This window comes from Hylaeus anthracinus, unplaced genomic scaffold (assembly GCF_026225885.1).
Source record: "Hylaeus anthracinus isolate JK02 unplaced genomic scaffold, UHH_iyHylAnth1.0_haploid 5, whole genome shotgun sequence".
NCBI lineage: Eukaryota > Metazoa > Arthropoda > Insecta > Hymenoptera > Colletidae > Hylaeus > Hylaeus anthracinus.
Window position 1 is genome coordinate 9,351,321 of NW_026535322.1, and position 16,461 is coordinate 9,367,781.

The 16,461-nt window shown below is 39.3% G+C and overlaps 2 protein-coding genes across 5 annotated transcripts in view; one reads left to right on the top strand and one right to left on the bottom strand.

The window, feature by feature from the left end:
• Window positions 1–84: 84 nt before the first annotated feature.
• On the bottom strand, window positions 85–9,653 carry LOC128896086 (G-protein coupled receptor moody). 2 transcript variants are annotated; one of them, XM_054159267.1, is made up of 10 exons: window positions 9,366–9,653; window positions 8,914–9,049; window positions 4,600–4,747; window positions 4,211–4,351; window positions 3,544–3,714; window positions 3,303–3,430; window positions 3,060–3,213; window positions 2,564–2,763; window positions 2,134–2,400; window positions 85–899 (listed from the first exon to the last, which is right to left on the bottom strand). In XM_054159267.1, the coding sequence occupies exons 3-9, from the start codon at window positions 4,680–4,682 to the stop codon at window positions 2,171–2,173; spliced, it is 1,107 nt and encodes a 368-aa protein (XP_054015242.1). In that variant the 5' UTR covers window positions 4,683–4,747; window positions 8,914–9,049; window positions 9,366–9,653; the 3' UTR covers window positions 85–899; window positions 2,134–2,170. The 2 variants fall into 2 exon arrangements, with proteins under 2 accessions (XP_054015242.1, XP_054015241.1); XM_054159266.1 differs by having other exon boundaries at window positions 2,215–2,400; window positions 9,366–9,652.
• Window positions 9,654–14,142: 4,489 nt separating this feature from the next.
• Window positions 14,143–16,461, top strand: part of LOC128896079 (G-protein coupled receptor moody) — an 8,006-nt gene continuing 5,687 nt past the window's right edge. Inside the window, exons 1-3 of one of the 3 annotated variants that reach the window (XM_054159249.1) lie at window positions 14,143–14,383; window positions 14,866–15,123; window positions 15,568–15,675. The gene's annotated coding sequence lies outside the window, so the exon portion shown is untranslated. Of the gene's footprint in view, window positions 14,384–14,865; window positions 15,124–15,270; window positions 15,335–15,567; window positions 15,676–16,461 lie in introns of those variants that run through there. The other 2 variants (XM_054159250.1, XM_054159251.1) reach the window with 2 other exon arrangements.

Sequence of the window (16,461 nt, forward strand, 5' to 3'; positions counted from 1 at the left end):
TACTTATTCGGTAACCTCTTTACATGGCTCTCAGTTTTTGGATTACGTGAGGAGAACGTTTAACAAATACGACGAGATTTTGTAACATTAAACTACGAATGTTTTCGAACTTCGTCAGCGTCACGTTTACTTCATTCTTACATCGTATCATTAAAAGTTGTCGTGCGTATTTTATGTACAAATATATTCGTGTGCAACCTTTGGCAAAAGCTCGATACTTGCTTCCGAGCGTCTCTTAGATTATTTATATACGTAGAGTATTTCGTTTACTTCTTTTTTTTCTACGTTTCTATTAATATTTCGTTTGTCAGTCGATAAATAACTTAGTTTATTCCCTATTATACAACACCAGCCATCGCGTTAGTTACAGTATAACCACAGAGTACTATTGACACTAAAGCTACTCTGTGATATAGCCTCACCAACCAATCCAATTTTAATTGCCTTTCTAGTCTTGCGATATATCGTCCATTTGATTCACTCTTATATCATATTCCACTCTCCTCGTAAGATGGTACCGTTGGATATCGAAGAAAACTGACTTAAAATGTGGCGATCAGTTAACGAAGTAATATTATACCAAGTTCCAAGCATGTCTGAGAACAGTTGCGTCCTTGCACCCACGTGAATTCTTCCCTGCACTTCCTTCGTCCACCGAGCAGTCTCGTCAATTTATAAAACCTTCTATTTACAATTCGTATTTCCTGTCTTCTTCAAACATCGGTCATTCATAATCGTCATTCTTTTCATGTTTAGTCATATCCTCTGTGGCGAGGATCTCCATTAGTGGCTAGCTCGATCCCAAATTTAAGGATCCTCGTCGAACTGAGGATTTCTCACTGGATTCATAGCGATGGAGACCGTCGACACCATCGTCTTGCTGAAGTCCTTCGAGTAGTCTGGAAAATAAATCGGCCAGATGGAGATCGATTTGTGACACCTGTTCTCCTTCGAACGCGTGCTTCAACGATCGATGGAACGCATAGGCAGCAAGCAAGGAAACTGTTAATGAGGAAAGTCGTCGAAGCTGATGACTTATGTGTGCGGTTAGCTCGATGCCCCGGAGTTCTGTTATCCTGCGACAGGAGGTGGTTCCGGACAGAGACGGGACAGATTCGAATGATTTTGCGATCGAGATATAGTCCTCTTCTGATAAATAGAAAAACAATAAATATCGTCCTCGATTCCTAGAATACATTCAGACTATATAACTATAGAGGGTGTCCGAAAAATGTTGGAGGTCCTTGAAAGGGGTGGTTTGAGAGGTGATTTGAAACAACTTGTTCCTTAGCGAAAATGTCGGACGGTACTTCGTTTTTGAATCATTAACACATTGATCGCCATGTCACCCATATATGGTGATGACTTACGTCACAGGTGATGAATCTAAATGAACTTCTTGAATTTTGATGTAATTACAAAACTAACTACCACGATAAATGTTTCATTACCTAGATTCCGATAGTTTAAATAATATTTAATCTTAGCAGAAACTTTCAAGAATATTCGTTTGGCAGTCAACGTGTTAATGTGTGATTCACAACCGCCGAGTGGCGCGCGCTCGTAATTCCAAAATGAAGCAACATACGACATTCTTGCAAAGAAAATTGTGGTTCAGAATCGTCTCAGTTACCCTCCATTTCCGGTTCACGCACTAATTCTGGAACACCGTGTATGAAGTTCTGTTCTAAGCTGTAGACTATTTGACCCGTTCGCTGCACAAACCGATTATCTCCACTTTTTGGAAAATCTTAAATTTAAGTGCCAAAGCACTTGGTGTAGTCATAAGTTTTTATATTTATAAAAACTTTCCTGAATAGTAAAAACTAACACCATTAAACGACAAAATTTGTTGGCCATTGAATAACAAATAATTTATTTCAGAGGTTTTTCCACCGCATTTCTTAACTTTGGTTTGACGAAGTTAATCGATTCGTGCAACGAACGACTAGTTTTTAAATGAACCGATAGGTGAAATGTTGATCTGATACCTTTCAGTTGGTGAAATTCACAGATGTGTAAGTGCGTTAGTTGCGGTTTTACACAGAGACGTAGACACACATGGACAGGGGACATGCCCGAAAGGACCATTTGCAATCTAAGAAAGCAGCGGAATTTGTGCCCTTGACTTACGAAGTGAGCGAAGTGTGGTCGCTTAGCTCGCGTTCGGTCAGAGCTTGGTGAGCGTTACCACGCGACGGTGCTCGAAGTTACCTTGGCCGTAGTCCTGCTGTTGGTGACACGGGGCACTGCTGCCATAAGGCGTCAGGCTCGCCCTTATCCTCGAACAGCCTATCACCCCAGCGTACGCCTGCCTGTACTGCTTGTTCATGATCACGTATATGATCGGATTCACGCACGAGGCAAAGTACAGGAGAAGGTAGCCCATCACGTGAAATTCTAAACGGAAAAACGATATACATTGTATTTGCAGCATTATTTCAGTAATGGAAATCTAATAAGAGATTTTCGTCAACCTAACGTTTAGACAAGCATCTATAATTACTTTATCAGTTATTATTGCTAGTTTATATAACTTGGGTTGATCAGTTTGTAAAATTACCTGGATATCGAACTTGGACGTCGGCGACTTTGACGATAGTGATCGGAAGGTAACAAGCGACGAAGCTGAGGAAAATGGCGAGGACCATTTTCGTGATCCGCCACTCGCTGCGTCTCTGTTTGATCTCTCTGGTGTCCCTTCCTGGGGTATGAGGGGACTTTATCGTTGGCGTTGCATGTTTTCGCATTCTTGACTCGGAGCTGATAAATCACAGGAAACGAGTAACATATATGTTCGTACCGTTAACGCTCTATCAGGTGAAAGTAAATATACACAGAATTATTGCAGGAACCGAAAATAGGAGGTAGCTGAGACGATTCTGAACAACAATTTCCTTTACAAAAATGACGAATGGTGCTTCGTTTTTGAATTATTATCGAAAATCACCAACGAAAAAACGACCCACCATTTGACATTTTTGCAAAGGAAATTATGATTCAGAATCGTCTCATCTATTTCCGGTTCTTACACCAATTCTGAGACATCCTGGATTTACCTGTGTACAACCCAAAATATTTTCGTGTAACATCCCACGATTACCAAGCAAGGTATCACGAAACCCATGACGAATAGGAATGTCTTCGAAGTGCCGCCTCTACTGTCCTTAACGATAGAGCAGGTTTCTAAATTTGCGTCGTAGTCGAACCTACCTGAGGAACAACGAAAAAATAGGTGAAATCAAAATGACTGGAAATAACCTAACGCTCTTGACGCTGTTTATATGAAAACACAATCTTACCCCATATTCCCAACAGGGTGGGCACTTGCATCCCATAAGAGAAGAGCCAGCAAAAGACTATCATAAACGCGATCCAATATTTCTTGTAGACCTTGCTGTACAGGCCATGATGAGCTATCATGATGTATCTGAAACAACCAGTTATGTCAACTTTTACGTATTAACATCTTGTAATTGCATTCCTCGAAAAGGTGCAATTTACATTCCAAGGTGAGATAATAGAAAGTTTACGAACGCATACCTATTGATAGTGATAACTGCAACGGAGAGGAGGCTGACGCCAACGTTCCCGTATCTAAGGAAAGGTACGAGGATGCAGAGAAACCGCACTTCCGCCCAACTGGCATTGACGAACCTGATGGAATCGAACGGCAGTACTAAAAGGCAGAACACGAAGTCTGCCACGCACAGGCTGCAATTATTCGAACGAAAATGTTATTAATATCAAGTACCCCGATTACAAATTGCAAATTACTAAGGATGTGTAGAATCCCGATCGGGACGGGAATTCCTCCCGGGATCGGGATCAATCCAGAGAATTTCAAAATCCCGAATACATCCGGGATTCCCGTGAATTTCTGGGATCCCGAAACCATTCGAGATTCCTGAAAACCTCGAGATCCCATAAATGTTCTCGAGATCCCATAAATGTTCGGGATTCCCGGGAATTTCGAACTCCCGTACATTCGGATTGCTGAAATTTTCAAGAATTTCAACACTTTCGGAAATCCCAGATATTATTCTATATCCCGTACATTGTCGGGAATCCCGAACATTTTCGAGATCCCGTATATTCTCGTGTATTCTCGGGAATCCCGAATCAACTCGAGAATCCCGAATATTCTCGGGAATCCCGAATATTTTCGGGAATCTCGCACACCCCTACAAATTACAATACCAAACAGTACCTGATAATAAAAGCTGCCGCAACGTTTCGCACTTTCGGGTACTTGCACAACGCAATGATCGTCAATAGATTGCCAGTCAGACCGACGATCATTATTATAATAGCGACCACAGCTGCGAACGTCCTCAGCGGCGCCGGGAACCTATACATATAATGTTCGTATTGTTCGTTAATCTTAAATCTCATTCGCGACTTATCGAATACGATTACACGTCATGCAAACGTCTTCACCTACCACCTATTTTTCTATCTACTTAACGATCACATAAGTGGACAAGTAATATTTTGCCTACATTTACAATGAGAGACAATTTTATTTTGGACGAAGAAATGAAATTATCTCATTGTTCCATGTTCTATGTATTTCATTTTTAGAGGGATTCCAATCACCTGGACAGTTCGCCATCGATTATCGGGCTCTCCGACGTACTGTTTTCCGAAACACGTAGCATCCACGTGGGCAAATTGTCCATTTCGACGATGACGAGTTTCTGTACCGTTTCGAGTGATTCATTCGACTTTGATCCACCTCCGAGGCCTGGAAATAGACGAGCAAATAGAAGAAAATTAAACACACGCGTATCGTTTTGAAAACGAACAAACAATTTTTCGATCACCTTGCAAATAACAATCAAAAATTGGAGTAAAACTGAGGAGCGTTGTGGCGCGAGCGATTCGTTTCGATTTATTGATATTCCTCTTTTAAATATTATTCCCGTGAATATTTCTATCATTTGTTAAGAATAATCGAAATAATTTGAACGATAAACTACGTTTTACTGTAACATGGAAGTATTGGTTGGAAATATCAGTGAGTGTAATACCCACGAGTAACCATAATCGCGAACGATAATATTTTCCTAAACACGGGAACACGATTTCCCACGAAAAGAAAACCGCAGTGTGTATACTCCCCATCGAGCATGACGCAACGCGGAAGTCGCGCTCTTGTTTTGAAACAGTTTTCTCGAACCGATTCGATGCCTATTCGATGAAACGAATATTAGTAATTGATAATTAAAATTTTTCATTGAATGTATGTAGAAGTATTTATACAAAATAATCCATGTTTATTCAAACTCGGTTTTACTCTCTAATATCGGAATTACTATGAATCATTTATACTGTGGGCCTAATTATGATTGGATTAATTAATATCATAAAAAACGAAGGTACAGTGGCGATGTATCGATGGAGAAACTGTACGCAAGTTTCAGCTTCTGTTGGATTTGGTAAACTGGGGTCAAGCTGCGGTGCATTAACCTCGATTGAGCTTAATTAAGAGAAATTAACGGACACCCAGAGCTAGGCGTCCCCACGCGACAAAAAACTCGTCAAAACTTATGGAAGACATGGGAACCAGTGGGTGACGTCCTCTCGTTTCTCCATCGTTACTTTTTACTGCGTAGACCCTTTGATATATCTCTTTTGGACGTGCTTCGTGAGATGAAACTGACGCTAAATCCGTTTCCACTTGGGACCATTGATCGTCTTTTAATATCAATTGTAATATTTCTCTAGCATAGTACCATTGGAACCTCTATGATACATCTCGTTAAATTGCATATTTGACAAGCAATGCTTGTCCTTCATTGTCGATTATAATTTTTCTCTAGTATAGAGTACCATTGATACCTTAACACAACACCTTAGAGTAAATTGTTTATCCGACATCAATCTACTCGGAATTATTTTTAATACTATCGTCCTCGTATTATTTTAACGTAAACTGATTAAAAGGAACAAAATTCCTTAAAAATTTAAGACTTCCGTTTAGACGAAAGTGCTATGATATTAAACGAATGGTGTTCTCCAATGTGTGTTACAGCGACTTCGCTAAACGAGCCGAAAAAAGGGCTTAATTGGCTAACCGGATCACTTACAGCTAGCTGGATGAATACCGAATAATGCCGACCCACGATCGTATTAACCCCACCTAAGCCGCGAAGGGTGAATCTAATCATGTTCTAGTAGCGACTGTACGAATTAACATTAGCCTGACTTTTCATTATAAATACATGCACGTCTATAGTTTATTCGTGTATATATTTATCGTTTCCAAATAAACTTTACATCAGCTCCTGGAGGTCCTAAATTTATGGATAATATTTAGAAACTGTGCTTTCTCGAAGAAAAATAAATTAAGGATGTTCTCCAATCTCGGAACGCAAATTTTCAGGTATTCTTCGGAACCATTTCTCTTCAAATCTACAATATTTATAAAACAAAGTGACGTAATTGACTCTAACGGCGTGGCCTATGTATTTCTATTAAGAGCACTGTATTGTTCATCAAAAGTAAACTTCTTTTTATTTAGCATTTTTTGCTATCTCTCCCATTTGAATAGGTTTGTGGTCGGAAAGGGTCAATTGAAGGAACTTTTCTTTCTATGTTTCATTCTTGGAAAAGATAGTAGACGATCTTCCTGGTGTCTCGTTGCACCTATCATGACAAAACAACGCGATGGTACGTCACATGTAACGTTCAGCGGAATCCTTCGCGACAGCCTGACGTCACCGAATGATTTCCGAGTTAATCACGCGGCGAATGGCAATGAATGAGTCAAGTTGACTCACGGTGAAAGTAACTATACTAAGCAACGCCGCGGGACGATCAGCAGGCGCGCGGCCAGTGAATGCAAATCGGTCGTTTGCCGCGGTTTCGTACAAACTACGATCGGCTCCATTCATGGGGAACGAGGAACGATATTTTTACACCTTGCGAGATTATCAGGTAGCGATGCGAGAGTAACGATATAGAAAACGTAACGCGCGTGACGCGGAGCCTACTCCGGAGTCTGACGTGTTACTTTGAAGTTCGGAGTCTGATCACGAATGGGTAAACGAGGATAGGAGTTTTTATTTAGTTTCTTTTTAACGCGTTTCGAAATCAGTCTTCATCAGCGATTATAATTGAAGTTAATTCGTACGATGGTAACAGAAGCAGAAAGTTAATATTATTTATATATTATTTGTAGCTTTGTAACACTTTAGAATAACTTGTATACTTGACTAGGGATGGCTATCCTAATTCGAAATGGAGATAAATTGACGATGTTGAACTGCGAGTGAATCGCACTGTAGAACAAAGGGTTAACGTAGAAAACAATAAAGCTCGACTTTGAAAAATGGAACACGAGTTCGTTGCAACTGAAGATTCACGCTAGTTTCCGAGAATTCTAAATTGCTTCTAATTGAACGCTACTTGCTGGCGAACAGGGTGTCGTTTAACAAATTTTTCGCGTGCCCGTTGACCGGATATCGGATGCAGAAAACTATGACGCTACCGTGTATATAAGCTCGTCTGTTTCTTCGTCGCTATAAATATTTCATTGTGGATTTACACGAATAAGACAGACTTATGCAAATGGACGAATGAGGAATCAATTGTGGACAATCGGGTGGAGCAATAGTCATACTCTTAACCCGTGACCTGGGGGACAGTGTCAGCCATTTATGGCAGCGATTACCAACCTAGGTTAAACTGCAAGTTATTAAGTATTCGTACCATCTAGGTCTATTCAAGATATTTGTACAAATTGTACGATAGGTTTGATGTTTACAAAGGTATTTTTCATTATAAATATATACATGTGTATAGTTTATTCATGTACACACTTATAATTTCCAAATAAATTCTTCGTTATAAATAATGATACATGTGTACAGTTTATTCGTGTACATGTTTATCATTTCCAAATAAATTCTTCGTTATAAATAATGATACATGTGTACAGTTTATTCGTGTACATGTTTATCATTTCCAAATAAATTTTCCACGTGAAAGTCGTCCCCACGATGGTTCGTTAGCGATCTAGGTACATGTATAGTTATCCGTGTTCAGTTCGAATCCCACCCACAATACCACGTGCTCCGAAAGCAAGTTATGGTCGCCTGCACTTAGGGAACCGTCGCAAGAAGGATTCCAGAGAGCGATAAAGAGCGACAGGTGCAGTGGAACAGCGCAGAAAAGAAGGGAAAATACACAGACGTCATTCGTGTTGCGTATTGTGGCAGCCTTTTTTTGTCTCCGTGACGTTCGTCGTCGCACGAAACGCATACTCGTGTTTTTTGTCCTGATCTTGGCATTGGTCCTCGAAACGACGCATATGCCTCTTGGCATCGATTGCATTTCGTCGAAGAACGACCATCGGAGTCCTCGAATCCAATTTGTGAAACGGATATGCGATGCGAACGAGTCGCGGTAGATTCTTGATAGAATTTTTATAAATAATTGGAGTTTCACTGTATTCTAAAATATTAGGCGTAGAAACTATACCTTTACGCCCGCATAATTATTTGTAATTCTAGTTTGAATAGAAACACACAGATTTCCTATAGTTTTTATAACTATATTAGCTCTCTCGCGTGTCCGAAGGAAGATCATAAGTCGTGCAATTCATTTCTTTTTAAATAAATGATAAGTTTGCCATAGAAAGGCGGAGAATTAATTTCCATACCTAACATAAATAAAAGAATTACATCCAACTAAATTAATTTTGCGGTCAGGCTGACTTTCCCAAGGCGACCAAATAATTTTTAGCCAGGCTCCAAGGTTTAAATATCATCGCTTTGGTAACCGTCATCGGAGGGGCTCGTGTTTACAAACACAACAAATAACACATGTTCGCGAATAAAGGAGCGCGCAAAGATAAATGAACTGTCGACGGAATAATGAAGCGTACGAATACCAATTCTGACTCACCGCATTAATTCTTTTCACGAATCATCCGTCATAGCGATTCGCGAACAGCGGAACATCCGACTTCCTCCTGACTCACGGATGACGCCGCCAAAAACGAGAGTGCAAGTCCGGTCGCGCAGGTTCTTCCTTCTTCCAACTATAACAAAAACAAGTACCGTCAATTTTCGGGCATAGGGCGAATTTCTTGTGGAAATAGAAATTTTAAACGACGGATAACAAATGAAACAAACACGTAACCATTATAAAAAGTTCCAGAACAGGCTCGTTTAAAGAAAAATGTTGTCTAATGTTTTGTTATTTATTTAGATTTGGGTAAAAGGTGTGATAGACTCGCAGTATTTGCGAATCGAGGCGAACAGTCCAACGAATCAAATAAAACACAAGTGACAATTTCAAGATTGGCGAGCAAATTCTCCATATAATCAACATCAATAAATTAATTAGTTCGTTACCTGTTAATCGAATAAAACGTTGTCCATTTCTGTGCGCAACCAGGTTCGTTTCGATAGTCGAGAGGCACTTTTCCTTCTTCGTTTGGCACCAAAAAAAAAAATAAATAAATAAATAAATGTACGCGATCACACAAAATGCTTCGTAAGAAAACCAGGTCGATGGTCAGTCGCGGTTGCCCGTTTCCGGTGACGCTGTCGATGGATCGACGAATGGGAAATCGATTGTCGCGCAACAACGGAGTCGCGATCTATTCGTCGCCGTCACCGCGGATGGACTGGTTGTCGCACGGGTCGCGATAGATACGGGCCCAAGGAAGAGTTAAAGGAGAGGGGATGCACTTAGGCGTACGACGTATGCGCGTTCCCCACTCAGGGGACCCAATCAGGGATGGGCAAAATTCTTATCTGGCCAAATATTTGTAACAACGATGAAAAATAAATAACCTTCGATTTGTCATTTGGCTTCCTTGTTTAAAATGGGATTGTATTAAGTCGTCCCATAAGTTCGTGCTGAAGACTGTCTCGAAATTTAATGAAAAAGTACAGACATTTTTTAATAACGGTATAATGACTATGTGAGAGAGGTGAGGAACTATTGTGAAATGAGACAGATTATCTTTTCTTGTGACTCTTAAGAGTATGTTTTACATATTAATTTGAGAAATAAAATTAAAAATGGGACGAACTTTTAAGACGACCTAATACACCTTTTTATTTATTGTACAAATTCATCCAATAATGGATTCATTCTCTATAATATATTCTTTATAATATATTGGATTTATGAATAATGATATTTATGATATTTCATTTGGAAATGATTTTCGAACACCTTCTCGATCTTTCCTTTTTATCGAATGCGCTATGTACACGAAATATAAGATTGTACAGGTGGTATCGATAAATTACACGAATTGCAAATAAACGATATCAGCAATCGCTTAGACTACGTGCCTTTCGCGTAGTCAAAGATTACGAATCGTACTTTAACAAGAACGAACTACACGATTCCTCCCTTGTTTCGATTATAAAAATGACTCTTTAATTCTCATAAATATCAAGGAATTGTTCTGTACAGTAATGCTTCTGTTTTTTATTATTAATTAATGATAGAGGGGAGGTTCGCTAAAAGGAATACTTTTAAACGCTCCCAATACTATTGTTTGTTGTTCCATACTGTACACTGTACAAGTGTCACGATATTATTAGATGTCTCTAGATGCCAGTGTCCTATTTATAGAACACGTCGTAACTTTGAAGAAAAATTTTGATTTCTCGGAAAGATTGTTCTTCGCTTTTAACTAATATATTTTCGAAATCTTTAAAGGACACAGAAAACGAACACAATCGTTTACTTTTGCAAGACGATTCAAATGTAATCGAATTTTGGAGAAAAAGAAATTCTAAGCTTTTAATTTCTATTTTCGACACTAATCGTCGTATAAATAAACTGTAAATATAAAAAAGTTTCGCAGTCGAAGGATTGATCTATCGGTGATCGAAACTCAGGATTCATCGTATCCAACATCCAGAAATTAATAAAAGCTTCTCTCCGTGAATGAATAAAAGATCTTTGGGCAACGTTGATTATCCAAATATTGTTCGCCAAGGCGTGTGAATATAGCGTACGATTAAACTGAATTAGGTCATAGTTTTTCTAGAAAGGGGACCGGGTAAACGGCCCCTTGACGATAAATCGTCGAACGCTTGCTTTTTATTAGAGATGGGGGTGTAACTCTAGGCTTAATCTAGGGCAATATATACCCAACGCAACAAGCGGTGGCTGACAACACTTCAATGATGACGGCGGCTTAACTGGTCGTATCATGCTTCGAATGATCGCCGATTTCTAACTCCGATTTCTACAAAAATTACATACTGGTTGGAGCGTTTAGATGGGAACACCAAAATATCTCTGTTACTTTAGGTTTCATGAGAAAAAGAAAGTGGGACCACGTTACACTTTATGAAGTGGCGCATGTAACGGTGAGACTATTTTTTTTGTCTACGTCTGAAACCATCTGAATCGCGACAAATTGACAAAATTACATACAGGGTAGAGCGTTTAAATGAGAACACCGAAATATCTCCGTTGCTTGACGTTTTACGAAACGAAAATCTATGGAACCAAGTCACACTGTGTGGAATGCCGCATGTAGCGGTGAGATTATTTTTTTTTTCTCAAGGTCATTGACACTCTTTTAAATGCAACGAGGCATTTTCATCGTTGTAATATCGTAGCTGACTCAAAAGAAAAATTTAAACACGATCTTCCCCCACCTATCGTGACAAATGCATGATTACTTTGTAGAAATCTTCGTCAATTACAATCGCGACAAACTAAACGAACCTTTTGGCCAACCTAATACTCAAAACCATAAATCCTTATTAAACTATGAACCTCTAAACTATCTATTTATAGATGCTGGTCGCGTAACGTAGCGATTACACGGGTGAAATGATTTAGAGAAACGCTCATCGACCTATCCACCGCGAACGTTCTTGAAGCACCTACGCTCGAACCACGCGTTCCGTCCGCTGAAAACACCAAAGGGGTCCCTACATCCTTTTTAAAAATAATTACGTTTGGTTACCAGGGTACGGTAGAACCGCGCGAGGGGGAGATACCAGCTGGATACGATCGTGTGCAACGGAAGAGTACGCCACCGCGCCCCTAATAAATCGGAAGCGGGCACCGTTCCTCTTTTTTTCTTCGCCCGGCCATCAGCCTCCTTCGCAAGGAGGAAACGCCATTTACACGGTCACTCAGCGATCGAGTGGTAAATACAATTAATTAAAACCGAAGCCCGTCCGAACGGGACGACAAATATACGGGGGTTGATTCGAGGGAAGGGCACGGTTCAGGAAACTGAAAATGTGACATTTTTCCTATTACCGCTTCGAAACTCTCAAATAATTCGAAATTCGAAATTCAAATTCGTCGAGGAACGTCGTGATTGCCGGTTAAGACGTCTGGCCACCCTGAGCGTTCGACAGATGGGTACTATTCTTAAAAAATTCATAAATACGAAAGTATAGACAAAAATATACTTTTATGTTTTGACACATACTAAAGAACGATTTAATGAACACATGAAAAATTGATTGAGATAACAAAGAAAAAAAATGGCGGCGGTTCGAAAATTTTGGCGAAGGCCTTCGGCACGAAACGCGCGTGGGCTGTTGTCCCATCATATTATATTCTTTAGGTTGCATGTGAAAGAGCAAAAAAAAAATATTACATTATTTCTGGAGTTTGTCGCAAGAGAGTAGGAATTGAATTTTTTTTTTACCATTAAGAAAATTACGGTGAGCCGAAGAAGTTTTATTTTTATTTTTCACCGAAATTTCACGAGAAAAATCGTCAATAAAAGAAAAACTAATCAAGTAATCGCAAAAATCCATTGCTACTCTTCAGATAATGTATCTAAAAGTAGCGTGTACAAATTTCAGAGCAATCGGACCGATAGTTTACGAGATTTACGTTGTACCATTTCGAAAAATGTAGTTTCGAGATAATCCCAAAAGAAAGTAAACTATCGGTCCGATTGCTCTGAAATTTGTGCACGCTACTTTTAGATACATTATCTGAAGAATAGCAATGGATTTTTGCGATTACTTGATACATTTTTTAATTAATTTTTTTTTTAAGAATAGTACCCATCTGGCGAGCGCTCAGGGTGGTCAGACGCCTTAATTCAAATTTACTCTCTATTTCTTAAATATACGTCTGTGTATGCCTTCAATAAGTTCCACTGCGAGTTAATTTCGTGTATTTGCGATTACGTCTGCTTAATTACGCAATTACTGTAGGTACACCGATCTCGATATTTCGTTATTACAGAACCGTGCAGGATTCAAGAAAGTTTGCAATCGAATACAGAGACACGGAATAATTGCTTCTGCAAACGGCTGGTAACGTGCTTTATTGAGAGCCGACGCCTCCGCGCCGTGTGCACGTTTATACGTCGTTCAACCAACTAACTCACTGATTTAATCGTTTATGTCTTACCGCCCTCGGATCTCTTAACGACATGGATTGAAAGACACCGCTGTAATTTACGGGGGAAATCTTCTTCGCGAGTACAATACACGGATTGGAACATCGCGAGTTTCCTAGCAATTGGAGAAAATAACGAGGGAACAATTTCTCGTCTACGTAGGTGATGCTTAGGATGTTTAAAACTATTAAACGAAGCATTACACCAACATGACGTAAAATAATACACAATATAATAGAAAATAGCACGACATAAGGAAGCATAAGACTGGATAAGAATGGATAAAACAGCGTAATCCAAAATAGCACAGCATAAAAGGAGCATAATAGACCACAACTTAGGACAAGACAACATGGCACAGCATACTATTAAACATAATACTACAGCATTACACCACACCCACAGAGCAACATAACATAATTTAAACAACTCGCTTTAAACAACTAAAACCATCGAGATCTAAACCAACTGAAACGATTGAAAAACTCTATGAAATGAAATTTTCATTTTTGAAAGTTACTACGAAACGTATCGAATATTCATTTGCAACTGTATACCTTCGTAGTTAGGTGGAGAAGAACCAAGCAAAATTTGCGAATTAAAATAATTCTCTTTCAGCAATGTCCCCACAAATGCCGGTAAAATCATCGTTAATAATTAATTAAGTAAACTCTAGGAAGAAGATTGAAATACATTGGTGCGGAGTTTAAAAATGCGTGTACAAGTTGTTTCGAAATCGATGAAATGGATTTCACGTGTTCCTCCTGCTCACGAAGGACACTCACCCCACGCCTGCGCTCTTTTCGGATCCAGAGAACGCGTCTGTATCAGAATTCGACGGCCGAGGTGTCGGGATCTGTTAGTTGCCTCGCGAATAACGCGTGACTAGGTTTCGACATACGTTTCCCCTCGTAATTATTGTTATAATTAATAAAAAAAAAAGTTCGCTCGTTTGTGTTGAAAAAGAGATAAGCAAGCTCGAGGTTAAACTCGACCCTCGATTCTGGACCCTCTTGGGTAACGATCGATTAAGTTGTCGAAGAGGATCTAAAAGCGAGGATCGAGACGTTTAATGTTTGATCGAGTGAAATCTAGTTGATTGTAACGATGCTAGTTGATTTACTCGTTTCGCTGTAATTTCTATTTCGTCCCGTGCCAAGTAGACTACGTCAAGTACAGTGTTACTTGAATTAAAAACGCGGAACCAGTTGGCGCGAATAAAAATTCAAACAGGGAATTGCACTTTATTTTTAACTGTATTTATAAATAAAACGTTCTGCAAAGATTTCGTTTGAACGTTTGAAAAATATTAGAAGCAAACGTTTAATTTTCCCTCGGAGAGAGAAAGTATCTACTTCCTTGCCTCCTTCCTCTTTCTGGTAGCACCCCTGAACCCCTAGAACCACTATATATCCTTAAAAAAAAATTCCATGAAATAAATTTAAAATAACATTGTAAAATAAAATGTTTATTTACGACGTATTACGACTAAATTCTAGAGGGTTGATTGTTTCGATCGGACGACTTTCTGGCGGTCGTAATCGTTGGAACTGGAGGAACGCGCGAGTTCCTTGTTGTTTGAAAAGATATGAATGTTAAGGATGGAAGTGGAAAAGTGGTGACGTTGACGATGTGATTCGCTATCGGGGGAGGTCTGAAATCCAAAGGTATCGAGGGAATCTCACACGTGCCGGTGAAATATCATAAATGATCCGCATCAATGAACAGAGAGCCGACAGCGTTCGCTTCCCACAAAGGTATGCCCTCGTCTATCCAATTCTGGGTAAGGATTCAGGTGAATGAATGGATTGTGCTGACGATAACAGCTGACACCGGTCGAAACCGATAAAACGCCGTTTCGCTTTCGTTCGTGCGTGTCGACTGAAGCGCGAGTTTGTTAAGCTTTAGGAAATTCCAAGCTCGGAAATATTTATTGCGAATGCAAATGGAAAGTTCTTAAAAATCAAGGTGATTTTTCATTGATTGAAGAGGAGTAACGATTATTTATTGCTTTATATGCAACTTATAGTACACCGGCTATTAAAATTATACGGACACTTGGATTGTTGAGGTTTCGATGTCTTAAGACAGTTCGCTACGATATTCAACGCGTCAAAAATTCTCTGGACACCTATTCGCATTTTAATATGAAATCATTTTTGTTTCCGATACATGGCACCATTTTCGTTTTTCTTTTATAGAGGAACGCCACCGAGAAACTGTCCAGAAATTCTTCACGGCGTCCACATGATATCTAAAGAACTTCCACGGATTCTGGGGTTTCCTCGGGAACGCAATTTTGCCGCAAGGTAGGATCACTCTCCGAAAGTTTACTCTCGGTTGAAAGAGTTTATCGTCTCGAGTGGCGAAAATAGATTTCTCTCTTCCCTTTCGACGCCCCGTGGTCAGAGTAAAAAAAAAGAAAGTGAGAAGAAAAAAAGAAGAGGTTTCCCAGTGAATTTTCTAGATGTGCGAGAAATACGAAACGCGAAACGGGCAATGGGAGGGAAGAGAAAACAAACGAGAGAATAAACGCGCATAGAGGAACGAAACGGAAAGTGGAGATCGCGGAGGATAGAAAACGACCAAGGCCATTATTGCCAAGAGATTTACAATAAACCGAACGATATTTTCCAACGATTCCAACGATATTTTTCTAGGATCGTTCTGATTTGTTTATTGTACAGGTTTATCGTTTAGGTTATGTGGCTAGACAATTTAAAAGTGAAATTATTTAATAGAGGATTTCTACAAAACTTCACTTGATTGTGCTTTGATTAATTGTGAATAATTTGAGCCTACTTCGATTTAAATTGACCACCCCAGTTTTATTAAAAACGATACAAAAATCAAAATTCAATTTAAGTACATGTTGTTTCGAAACAACTATGTACCTTAATTTGAAATTGGAACTATTCAAACGGCTTGGATAGGCAAAAATGTTAAACACAAACAAAGTTTTGCTTCTAATGAACAATACTCTCAACAGACATCGAATTTTTACAAATGTTTCCAATTGTACGATTGAACGTGACTACATCGAAACAACAACCTTAATATTTGCATGAAAAAAAAATATTTTGCAATCAAGAAAA

Bases quoted from the DNA above. Each gene is read 5' to 3' on its own strand.
- LOC128896086 (XM_054159266.1), bottom strand. From the start codon at position 4,682: ATGGACAATTTGCCCACGTGGATGCTACGTGTTTCGGAAAACAGTACG. The intron at 3,214-3,302 runs GTAAGATTGTGT...GTTGTTCCTCAG, and splicing joins CACCCTGTTGGGAATATGGG to GTAGGTTCGACTACGACGCA. The intron at 2,764-3,059 runs GTAAATCCAGGA...GTGATTTATCAG, and splicing joins ATATTTTGGGTTGTACACAG to CTCCGAGTCAAGAATGCGAA.